Genomic DNA, 13,235 nt, shown 5'->3' on the forward strand with positions numbered 1-13,235 from the left:
TACGTATGGAGAGCTAAATGACAAACAAGCATGTGCTGACATAAAAAAAAAAGGTTTCGAAATATTGTATCCTTAAGTATTTCAATCAATGTTGCTTTTTTAAACACTTGGTAACAAGTCTTATTATATTTAAAAGAAGAAAAACACATCTGCAAACTTTTTCCCGATTGCAAAGGCTGGCTTGGAGGTTCGAACCTGGCTTACTTTTTCCCGAAGATACCCGAAGCTGGACTTAGAAAATTATTGCCTCAAAACACCAGTAAAGAATGCGCTCAACCTTTTTGAGACAAGGTGTACATATCCTAGCACTACACGATGATTAACACTTTAGTCTACTACGATATGGTTAATAAGAAAATTGTATTTCACCTTATTTAAAAAAAATCCCAATACGGATACTTTTTACGACAGCTGAATAATTCTAAAAGTTTAAAATTATGTTAGAAGCAAGCGAACTAAAATCTTAGAACTAAAGAAAAAGAATTAGTAGAACCATTACAAAACCTAACTATACTATGGTTATCCATAAAAATGTTCAGATTACACTGATAGTCCTTCACTATTACTGATAAACATCTAACTTTGGAATACAGGAAAGTAACAACTATAAAGTGAAGCAGAAGTTTGTAAATGGCTGCAGGAAATAATATCACATGTTAGAAAGGGAAGGTAAGTGAAGAAATCAACCTGATAGGGAATGAGCACAATCACAGCAATCTTGGGTCATTTAACTTAGCGATTAGAGGTAAATTAATAAGGAACCAAGTGCTGAAGCTAATTTTACGTAAGTTTATTTCATAAGAAAATAAACCTTGAAATGGATGCTGACTGTCTAACAAATTATAATGAATGTGCGAACATTTCGCCACACACAAATTAGGTCGTTTTGTCCAATTCTCGTAATATTGATATAAGATTCTTTGCTTGAATGAACGTTCTGTATTTTGATGAAGCAAATGTCACGAGATGTCGGATCTGAAGATCCAGAATACCCATGGATCCTTACCGGCCGATCTAAAGTCAGGAATATTATTCTTTCAACCACTGATGGGCAACAACAGCAAAATGTAGCAGTGTACGGTAACCTCAATAGTGATCGTCTTTTCCAGAAGAGAAGAAAATACTTGAACACAAAACATGCGCACGTACTATCTATCCATCATCCAGTGCGCCATCAATCATGGACTCACAATTTGGTGTTCCAGATTCCACACTACACCATAGCTCTGTTTTCTCTAATGATTTTGATAAGATTAGTCAACGATGATTTGGCATCAGATCGGTACCCACGGTTCAGTTTATTTAATTTAAGTCACCTCAAACAAAAGGAGCCTTATCAGTAAAAATTATCCTTAGAAAAATAGACTTGGCAGAGATTTGATCCAGGGTTCATTGAGCAAAGGCGAGCCACAGTCTGCATTTTTCCAACTTAAGTACTGTTGTATTTCAATCTTCCACGGCTTTCGTGTAAAACACCATTATAACCGGCCTTTAACCCACACCTGAGTTCAGGGATAATCGACGGATGATATGTTCTGAGTTTCTGACAAATGCAATCCGAAATATATACTGCGTTCGGATCTGTGAAGATCTCTAGGTTTGTTTTGCTACGTACGGTATTGTTCAAAACAAAATGGCCATCTTCCTACCTTTTAAAGCCTACATTCAGGCAAAAGTATGTAGATAATCACGATGCTCCAGCTTGAAGGAAGATTTCAACTCGCTACAGAATTTTCGCATGTTTGATTTAATTCCACCTACGGATGAGGATATAGGGGTTTTCAAGAAGTTTGTCCTCCCTGGATCTGATTTCCTAAATTTCTGCAAAACCTCTGTCGATAGTACCTTGCGAATGTCTACTCTCTCAGAGTAAAGCATGTTACATGTATCTGCAACTACTCTGAGCTTAATGCTTAATGTTTCAAATCTGATCCTATATGGTTAACTGTGGATTACCTGGAATGGAAAAATAGTACTCCCTTCAAAAAAATCTCAAACACTTATGAAGAAACTAATTTTATTAATGTCTTCATTAAATTTTATTAATAATTAATGTTATATTTTCATTTCGTTTAAGGTTCTCGATCCAGATCTAGGGTAACTGGCGTAATAATTGTACTATCCATTAGGTAAGAGTTTTACCCACTATTTCTATCTAATACGACTTTACTTTCAGCAGAAACTCAGAATTAAAATGGGTTTTCCAGACTTTGGCCTCACTTTAAAATTTCGATCCGAGTGGGGCATCATGTTTTGGATCCTGAATTAGACTAGCCTTGGTGGGAATATAGAAAGATTAGATACAAATAAATATATACTGATTCACTGAAAGTTCCAACAGATTTTGAATTGTATTGCATTGTCAAAATTTTCGCCAACTCCACGCCCAGAAACCCATTCCAAACCTTGACCAGAAACTTATTCCTCTGACTTAGCAGCATGCGACTCTTCTTTTCCAAATTATAAAACCGCTTTTCAAGGACACAAATCTGAAGACATTCCAGATATCCAGCGCGTCGGGACGAAACATATGGCGAAGACTTTGGAAAATGAGTTCCAGGAATGTTTCCGCCAGTGAGATAACAAGATCACTTCACGTGGAAACTACTTTGAAGATCGACTGCAACCGCTAGCATATGAATAAGAAAAATTTTCTACATGACGACTCCAAGATTTAAATTATCACACCTCGTATATTGAGTAGAAAGTGATACATTAATGAATTGAAAAGGTACTCATAAAGATAAACTCGTACGTCATAATTTTTTTTTTTTTTTAATTGATTTATAATATAACACAGAGGAGAAAAATGAATACATTTTCACTTCATACTTGACTCATGAGGAAGTGGTAAATCAGCAACAGAGTAAAATGTATTTGCAAACTAATGTAAACAAAGTACGTTTTTTCTTTCAACGTGAAATCACAATTTAAAAATAATCAGATAAGTAGATTCATCATTTTTGTATTCTGTACGTTATAGTTGCTGCTTGGACTGATTTGTGAGTAAAAAATACAAATATCGAAAAGTTTTTGGTACAATATTTACCGGTAACTAGTGTTGTCATATATATGCTGTCCCTCAGAGAAAGTCACCTAGTACATAGAGCACTTGACAGAGCACAATGCAATTTATCGCATGGAGTACTTGCTTCTATAGCATCTACAATAACAGATGCTCAATATTCCACTCTTGGCCTTTATACAGCTCCGCAAACGGTCCGCCCACTCATCTATCTCCGCACGCACCACTTCCAATGATATGGATGCTGTTACCTGTATCGAATCTACTTTCAAAGCTTTAAGACTGCGGTGAATTTAGAGGAGACCTTCTTTTCTAAAATGATTCACAATCAGTAATCCAAAGGATGAAGATCAGGATTGCCTGAAGGTCAATTGCTACTTATGCTGGAAGTCAGACACCGGTCAGCGTTATGTCGTCATTTTTTTCTATGGGCATATGCAGTCTTGTTGCAATATCCATTGCTGCTCAGCAAATAGTGAGATGCTTAATGGTTTCACAACTGTTTTCAATACATCACTTTGATAGTTGAGGGCACGTGTTTTAACACTCGTCACGCAGAAATGCAATTGTGTGACACCCGCATATGACATATTATCACCTAACCATCACTGAAGCTGAGCAATGCTCAAGTACTTTTCATTTTAGGAATAAAGTCAGAGGACTGCTGAGAGTTATGCGCATACACTATCATTTCAGAGATTTTTTTTTTCCTCCACAGTGAAAATCATTTCATCTGTAGAAAGGATTTGTCGGTGCCAATATTTTGCGAATCTCTCAAGCTGCCTCTTTGCTCTTGTTGCCCATATGTGACGCAAACATGCTGTTAGTCTATGACTAGCGCTTCATCGGTAGGTTTCAAGCCGCAGATCTTCGTTAATAATGTGTGATGTGGTATGAGATTTTGCAGGGTGTTTCAAAACAACACCGACAACGTTGGGAGGTAATTCCTGATACCAAGATAAGGCAAAAATTATAGACCAACATTTGGTGCCTCCTTTACGAGTTATAGGCTGCAGAAAATATGAAAAAATGAACTTTAAAGGTCTACAGTTCCAAAACTGTGGCATGTACCGGAGTCGGGTCAAGAGTTCACGTAGGATCTAATATATGCACTATCCAAAAATACATGTTTCAGAATCCTAAGGTACTCACAAAACAATTTTTATAGAGGTTTATTTTTTTTTTCTACGAACATATAACTTGAAGTACTCACCAATTATCTCTACGAAAATTGTTGCGGAAGTAACGAGGGATTCTGAAACTTGGATATTTGGATAAGGCACATAGTAGTTCCTAAGTCAAGTCTTGACCCAACTACGGTAGGTCCCATAGTTTTGGAGCTATGGACCTTTAAAGTTCATTTTTTATGTTTTTGGCAGCTTGTAACTTCGAAAGGAAGCATTTGTGCACCCAGGTTGGTCTATACTTTTTGTCTTATCTTGGTGTCACGAATTACCTCCCAAACGTTGTCGATGTTGTTTTGAAACACCCTGCATATTCATTTCCCTTGTCATGATTTTCTGTTTCCTGAGCGGATTTCTGCGACTTCTTTAGGAAATCGTTAATGATGCTGATGTCCTTTTACGTAGTCGACCCACGACACGAGTCGAAACAGAATTTTCGTGATGAGAGACAGGACGAGATACGAGGACATCTCATTGTATCAGTTAATGGCGTGATACAGTTATTTGTGTTTTGTAGCAGTTTTAAAAGGTTCCAAATCTACAATGTTGCCTTGTTACATTTGTTTAGAGCAGTCAGAGTAATGTGGCTCTCTTTCATTCCCCCACTCCATCTTCAACATGTAGTGCTACCACCTAATTAGTGTGCTTTGTATTGTCCTGAATCATATGGTCTTAAGTTACGTGTACCACTCCTTAACGACACTTGGAACTACTGTAGAGGGCTGTGGAAGTAGGACACTAGGAAGCATTTAAATTTTACTACGGAACTGATGAAACGTGAAATGCTTTGTTAACATAATTCAAACACTTTAGCACGCCTCTAACAGTATAATATCCTAGTATCTTTCAATCGTAAAAAGACAGACTGTTAATTCGCTTATTTACTTACCTTAAAAATATTGTAAGAAACCAAGACAACGATATCATGCGTATCATTCCCAACTGGTCCAATCGTGCGTGAAGATACGTGTTATGCTCTTGCGTAAGGTCATCAAACACGCCTTGGTCCACAAGTGCTCCTACAACCCGTGTATTATAGTAGTCAGGTAAGAGTCTTTCACACAACGCTACAATCAACCAGAAAGCCTCTTCCTCCGAGCAATATATAAGTAACACTGAGGCCACAATATTCATGGCTTGGCAATACCCTGAAATATATAAAATTATGAATTGAAAGCGTACAGAGAATAAAATAAGTGTTGAGAAATAATTTCCTATCGTCAATTCTAGATCCCTTACGCATGAGTATATATATATATATATATATATATATATATATATATATATATATAGATAGATAGATAGATAGATAGATAGATATAGATATATTAATTTACATCAGCAGTTGCCAGGATTTATGCCAGAAGGAACCTTATGCACAGGGCGGAAGGCAAACAACGTTAGAACTTGCTACAGCTGCAAGTATCATCTCAATCATGAAAACTATACTATTTTGTGCAAAATTACCGTGCACTGAAACCAGATTTTGTTATTCTACCTATCAACAAACTGACTACCTGATACGACGATACCATTGTAAATTTAATATTCCTGACTTACTTACTTCTTGGATTTACGCTTATTACACATTCCGTGCATACTACTAAAAGTGCATAGTCATCTGACATAAGTGAGTGGTCTAAGTTATGAGGGTGGCGAGTATAAAAATGTTGGGTTCGAATGCCTTTAAGGGCAGATATATATTTGTCACTGTCTTTTAAACATAATTTAATGATTATCATATTTGTAATTGTAGTCTCTTTCAGGCAAGGTGATACTCCTGTGACATAAGACTGGAATAATATAATGAAGGTTATGACATTTAGAGAACCATCAGTCACCAGCAAAAACAGTTATAGGTTTTTACTATGTTAAAATAGCTTGTGATCTGGCAACACTGACACATATACAAAACCTAACTTTCATATTGATTGAAGTTTATTTTAATACCCAATTAATTTTGTTTTTCAGGTGTAAGTGTCCTAAAATTTACCAATTTTAGTGTAAAATAAACTCATTCAAATGTCTACCACAAGTTATTATTTTTAACTCACCCTTGCATAACGGACCACTGAAGGCGAAGTAATGTATTGCACTTTTTTAAAAAAGCTTATTAAATAGGACTTATTTAATGCTCGATACAAATCCTCTCTAAAATACTGTTAAAATAATGTTTACTTTATAGGACGGACCAAGAACTGAAACTCAGTAGCTACAAGGACGATAATTATGTATAATTATGGATAGCAATTACGGAAAGCAAGTATTTAATTCTTTCGTACTCCTGTATATTCCTGTACTTTTGATACTTATTTAATCTTGATTTCATATTTTAATATCATATATTCAATATCAAATGACTAAAGTTTTAAATCACTAACTACAATGGCTTTGAATAAGTAGTGGCTGGCGTTCCTTTTACGCAGCGCCTCTTCTTCACATTACACATGTAAACACTCCTCTAGCCTTACTAAATGTTACAATCTATTGCACCCTGCGTGGTGTTATTATTTCGTACTCAAAGAGAACTGAACAGATATTTTCAAAACGTTAACAACGATTCTTACATTACATTTTCTAACATTTTCTAATTACATTACATTTGTCTTTCTCTTTTCCTTTTTTCTAGTTCTATCTTCCGAGTGTCAATTTTCCAATTGATTCATACTGATCATGTTCTTCATAGGTCTACTATTGGAATTTTTTGAAACTATACATTCATTATACTTCTTCTCCTGCACGTCATTCAATTAGAGTTAATATGAAGAACTGACTAATCTGGTCTAAACTTTCTTCTAGCCATCACCACTTCAACCTTTTAGTATTTCTGCTTAAATTTCAGTGCTTTCTCCTCCATCATCTTCTTCGCTTCTCCCACTTGGCCGTTTCCAAAAATTGCTGAAGACAGCAAATCTCACACATTCGTTAGTTTTTGTCTAGAGTTTGCTCTGACTACTGGAAGTACTTCATTGTTGGCTTGATCTACACCGTGAGCATAAAGTCCTGCACTGATTATAAACATTTATTACGGAATAACCGTTGGACACAATAATGTAAATTCTGGTCCGTTACATAGGTTAGTATTACAAGTTTTTTTTAAGACCAATAGATGGCACTAGTGCTACCCAAGAGTGACGCAGTAAGGTAACTTGACGCGCGCGGGTTAGTTGGCGAAATGGCATCGAAGCAGGAGAAAGCGCAATGCGTGCTGTGGTATCACTAAACCAAATCGCCCATCAGTAACATCAGAAACGTACGTGGTCTTAAAAAAAAAAAAAATGTCATACTAACGTATGTAACTGACCAGTATTTACATTATTATGTCAAACGGTTCTTCTGTAACAATTTTTTGTAATCAGGGCAAGACTTTATGCTCACCCTGTACTTTTGTAATTTCTGCTTCCAACTTTGTTGGATTATGACTGTTTTTCTTAGGTAACTTTTGAACTTCCGGGTTCTTGATTCTACGTTTCCACTTCAACTTACGGTTTAACTTCTTTGCCAAACATGCCATCGCATAGGGGCAGATAAACAAACATCTAAAACATAAAGAATCCTTATTTTGGTGAACTCGATTACATCTTTTACACGACTTAAACACTTCACTAATGCTTGACGATGTAGTTGCATTTCTGTTCAATCGTTGTATCAGCATGTTTGCACTTTAGTTTACGTTTTAACATACAAATTTCTCTTTGAATAAGATTATCTCCTGATCTCGATGTTGAATTTTCTCTGCAATCCACATTCGAACTTCTGTCTACCATCTTCTGTATTTGTTCCAACGAAATCCTGAGCATAGAATTCTTTGAAGTCAGCTCTGCCATTGTTACATTGTAAAATTAGAGGTGTTTTCGGAGAGGATTTGACAGCATTAGGGATTATTTATAATTATTTTAAACTATCCGGAATAGTATTGCTCCAGTAATCATAACTTATCTGTTCACTATTATATAAATCAGGAAACCTTATTCTTACTTAGAATCGTACTTTTATTCTTTACTCTTCTTAATAGTATTCTCTTTAAAATCTTACAAATTCCTATGATTATATTTTCTTTGACCTTACGACATATAATTAGTATCTTTGATATATCTTGTTTATCCAAGTCCCACGGAATAATTATAATCAACCTCAGCCTGCATTAGCATTTGCATCTTTTCGTGACACTTCCTGCCAACAAGATAGTGCGCATATTTTCTAGCTCTAAAATAGTTTTAGCAAACTCTATTTTCGTGTTTGTCCATAACTTAACTTCTACCGACAACCGATATCACTTAAATATTAGTAACTAAACCTTCAACAAGATTTCTTACTTACCTATTTGTGGGTTTCTCCATGCATACGCTGACAATACCCTGCGAAGAGCACTGATCCCTACTTGTGACTGAAATGCTAAGTGCTCTGGCAAAGATCGATGTAAATCTCTTTCTATTTCATCATTTGCTGTAGTTTGTTTTCCTATACTTTGATTTACCAAACTCTGATATAAGCCTCGATGAGTGGTCATTTCATTTGCAGCACCTACAACAAAGAATCCAACATGATCAGAATTTTCATATAATTTCAAATTTAAAGTATAGATTTTTTTCCAGCATAATTACCAACTAAAGATTAGGAACGACATAATGAAACAGGATTTGAATGAGTATCACGCTATTAGCTATGAACGGAATGGCAGAACGAAAAATATTGAAAGCTGCGATTGAAATATAGCAATCAAATAATATAATATGTATGAAAGGAGAGGTGCATGGAAATGAAAAGTCTAGTATAGGTATAGGATAGGAAAGAGTGGAAAACTGAGTCAAACCTATCGAAAGATGGCTGACACGAGAAGAAGAATTTCATTCTGGTTGTATGAACTTTACCTGAAAATACCATCCAAACTTCTCTCCGCAATCTATCCGGAATTCCTTGCAATACTAACTTAGCAATTTCAGTTGTGCGATACATGGTAATGCCACGACCATACTCTGCGAAATGGTTCTCCCACTGATGTTCTTTCGCTTTTTCTTTAGCAGCTAACTTTGGTTGTACGTCAGTCTTAAATAGGGTCATCAAGGGAGGTTGTGCTGTCCATGCAGGAACGTCTTCACCATCTGAGAAATGAGAAAAGCCTTATCCACATTACAAGAATTCCAAACCTTTCTAAAGAAAAGAAAATAATCTAATACATAGAGGGACCGGAAGTACAACTACCAGAAATGCATTTGTTCATGTAATTTGTATATTACATGTACTTTAAATTACACATCCTCACATGTATCAACAAATGTTCTTGATTCCAATTAAATCAAAGCCCTGTCTGTATATACAGTAGGGTGCATCGAATTTCCACTTTTTTTGAAATCAGCTTACCCTTAGTGAAATGTTTTTGCGAAATGGTCTCTATATGTCATATAGAAAATCGCACGCCGATTAGTTAATTTCTTTAGGTGCCACTAACGACCTAAAGTTTCAAAAATTTGTTAAAAAATACATTTTTTAAAAACAAATTATACATATTTACTTTTACGAAAATATTTTATCCTTAGTAGTTATTTTTGGCAGAAATGCACATATTTTACGTGAAAAAAAATTTCAGCTTGATCAGTCAAGTCCTTCAGGTGCCACCAGCGTCTTAAAATTTGGACGAAACGCCCCCAAAATATATTTTATTCAGTGTTTTGTTAAAAAAAAAAAAAAAAAAAAAAAAAACGAGTTTTCGTCTCTTATAAACAGGTAATTAGGTAAGAAATGGGGCAATCAAGGTATATAAAAAAAAAGAAAAAAAAAAGACTTTATAGTAGAATGAATGTTATCAAATAAGATATATACCGGTAGTTGTCCAGCTTATGTTCGTAGCACGAAAAATAAATGATTATTTTTGTAGATAAAACTCCTTTCGATAAAACACCTGCACTGCATAGAATGAAGTCGCCCAAGAGCGAGTTTGTCGTAAAATTAGAAGTGGAGTAGTATCGAGAGAAAAGAAAAAAAGTGACTCATTGTTAGTGTGTCTGCAGATGAGATTAGGAGTAATTTTGCGTTGCTTTCTAGATATAAAAATTGGTGTTTGATGTGGAAACTGTTTACGTTGCTGATTGTGTTTAAGTGAAAATACGTGTGCATTTGTGTGCGTTTTTGAAAGATTGCGTCCTACTTGTGCTTATAGGCAGTCATTGAATGTGTCAGTTCGTCATTCCAATGGTGCGGCAAGTTTGTTGAGGTCTTGCGTTGACAAAAGTGTCTAACTGTTCAAAATTGGTTTCGGTGAATAAACTATCAAGTGTCCGTAAAGATGTCACCTAAAAGGAAGTCACGTTTGAATGTAAGGAGCTTTGTCCATAATGTCATTGGATCCCCTGCGGAATTCACTTTTAGTCAGCTTCCAACAATCGTTGATATTCTTAAGCAATTATTGTGGGAAAGCGAGAACACGAAATGGGATACAGCATCTCAGAAAGACCTCTCTGCTAAAGTGCTAGCTCATTCAGTGGCAAGGAAAGTAATTCAAATTTGGGAAAATGCATCAATCAGTGGTGCAGCTATTTTGAGCGAGCAACGGGTTATCGCGTTGATTTTACATCATACATATCACAAAAATGTCCGTCAGCTGCAAAAGTTCAAGGACAAACCCGTTTCCTTTGCTTCCAAAATTACAGAATTCCAGACGTTCGCCAGCAAAACTTTGTTTGATATCGCTTCTTGTAAATGCATCGACCCGGTTGCTTGCACTTGTGCGAGAAAGAAGAAAGTGCCTAAATTGGAGGTTTCATCTTTAATTGACCAGAGAACCACCCGACAGATGGGTATGACAGGACTTGATAGAAAGGAGACACAGAAACATGTCAAACATTTATTGCGAAAAAATCGAGGTCAGAAAAATCAACCAAAGCCCAATGAAATTAGTAGTTCCGGAAGACAAAACGATAGTGTCCCTTTACAAAATGAACGGGAGAAGAGTCAGATTCCACTGTCAAATCTCTTCCTGCGCTTAAAAGAAAGAAGACTAGCCCTTCTAAACAAATGAGAAGACTAGCCCTTCTAAACAAATGAAAGTTAGGTTGCCGACATTCCCCAATGCAGTATATAGATGTAATATATCAGACCGCAAGGCCGCAATTATCGCTTCGTCGCTTTTGGTAGATATCGGACTGGTTACCTCAGTTAATAAGCAGAAGGTGATCGACAAAAGCAAGATTCGGAGAGAGAAGAAATCCTTAGGAAACGCCATCGTTGAAGAGGCGAGTACATCACTTGAATCGACCAAAGTAAAAGCATTATACTTCGACGGAAGAAACAATCAGACTCTCACCGTTGAGACTAAAGACGGCATCAAGCACCGAATAATGAAAAAAGATCACTACGTACTGCTACAGGAGCCAGGATCGAACTATCTTGGCCACGTCTCTCCTTCATCTGGAAGAGAAGAGAGCATACGGGTTGCCATTACAACGTTATTTGTTCATCAAAATATCCCCCTGTCAGATCTGGTTGTTTTGGGTTGCCACGGTTCTTCTACCAACACTGGTCAGAAGAATGGTGCGATGGCACATATTGAAGTCTTCCTGAACAAACCCCTTCAGAGAATCGTCTGTATGATACACACGAGTGAGTTCCCATTTCGACATTTGATTAAATTCATAGACGGCAAGTCTACTGGACCAAATACATTTAGAGGACCAATAGGATCAACACTTCCAACCTGAGAAGAGTTGCCACTCCAGAGTTTTCACCCCGTTCGAGTAGACGGGAACTCAACTTCACTGAGGATTCATTAAGCACGGATCAAAAATATTTGCTGAATATCTGCCAAGCGGTTTCTTCAGGAGAATGCCCCGTTGGGTTAGCTCACATGAAGCCTGGTAAAATTCATCAAGCCAGATGGCTAACTACAGCAAATAGAGTCTTACGTTTGTACGTAGGAACAAAAGAACGCATTAATGACCTTAAAACCATCGTCCACTACATCACGATGGTCTACGCGCCACTCTGGTTTGCTGTGACCTGTAATCCATCGTGTGCATAAGGAGCTCGTCATTTGTGGCAACTTATCACGACTTCTCGCCACATGGAAGCGAAATACAGGAAAATTCATCCAGTGATCCGTAGAAATGTGTGGTACGGCCATCCTGAGAACCTACTTCTATTAATGTTGACTGACCAAGATGCTAAAGTACGAGAGCTTGGCTGGAGGCGAGTCCTAAAGGAAAGACAAACGACCCAACCTGGTGATCGCGTACCGGTACGAGAATTCGTCATCCCTGAAATCAACTTAGAAGCGACAAATTATGTTGATATGATTAATTGGTCAACATGCACGTTCATGGAGCCACCACTGACAAAACACTTGAGCCTACAGAAGCTAAGAGAAAATGTAAAGACGGCTCCAATGGCTGATGAATCTATTACATCCTTACCCTGTCACACTCGCGCTGTAGAAAAAATGGTGAAGTTGGTGACAAGCGGCATCAGCGGTATGTGGGCAAGAAGCATGGCATAGATTTGTCCTAGCAACACTACAGTAAAAAAAAAAAAAAAAAAAAAAAAAAAAAACATACCAGAATTTAATACAAAAAACAATTTGAGGTAAAAGAGTAATGATATGAACTTGCACTACCATACGCAATATTAGTATATAAGGGTGGGCGAAACTCGAACTACAGCCACCTCCTCATGGTGAGTTCTGGGTTATTTCCATCATTAATGTTTGGAAATAAGCAAAGAGCTGCAGATGTAAAACAAAGTATTTCTTATTTAATTAGCGATCCAAAAGTAGGGACACAATTGTCCATATTTTAAGCCACTGGTGGCACCTGAATGACTTGACTCATCAAGCTGAAATTTTTTACACGTAAAATATAGACATTTTACAGAAACAAAACCACATAGGATAATAATTTTTCATAAAAGTGCATATTTTACATTTTTTAAAATAACATTTATTTTTTTTAACAAAATTTAAAAATTTTCGGCCGTTGGTGGCACCTAAAGATATTGACCAATCGACTTGCAATTTTTTACACGTGGACCTACAGATT

The 13,235-nt window shown here is 36.6% G+C and overlaps 1 protein-coding gene across 3 annotated transcripts in view; it reads right to left on the reverse strand.

Moving 5' to 3' along the window:
• Nucleotides 1-13,235, reverse strand: part of Tbc1d8-9 (TBC1 domain family member 8/9) — a 104,194-nt gene that overhangs the window by 42,262 nt on the left and 48,697 nt on the right. For 2 of the 3 annotated variants that reach the window (XM_081751439.1, XM_081751436.1), the window contains exons 11-13: nt 9,081-9,329; nt 8,530-8,733; nt 5,099-5,357 (exon numbers count right to left, since the gene is read on the reverse strand). In XM_081751439.1, the coding sequence (XP_081607565.1) occupies nt 5,099-5,357; nt 8,530-8,733; nt 9,081-9,329 (712 nt within the window). The remainder of the gene's footprint in view (nt 1-5,098; nt 5,358-8,529; nt 8,734-9,080; nt 9,330-13,235) is intronic. The other variant, XM_081751438.1, reaches the window with a different exon arrangement.

This window comes from Thermobia domestica, chromosome 3 (genome assembly GCF_964235325.1).
Source record: "Thermobia domestica chromosome 3, izTheDome1.hap1.1, whole genome shotgun sequence".
In the NCBI taxonomy this organism is placed as follows: domain Eukaryota; kingdom Metazoa; phylum Arthropoda; class Insecta; order Zygentoma; family Lepismatidae; genus Thermobia; species Thermobia domestica.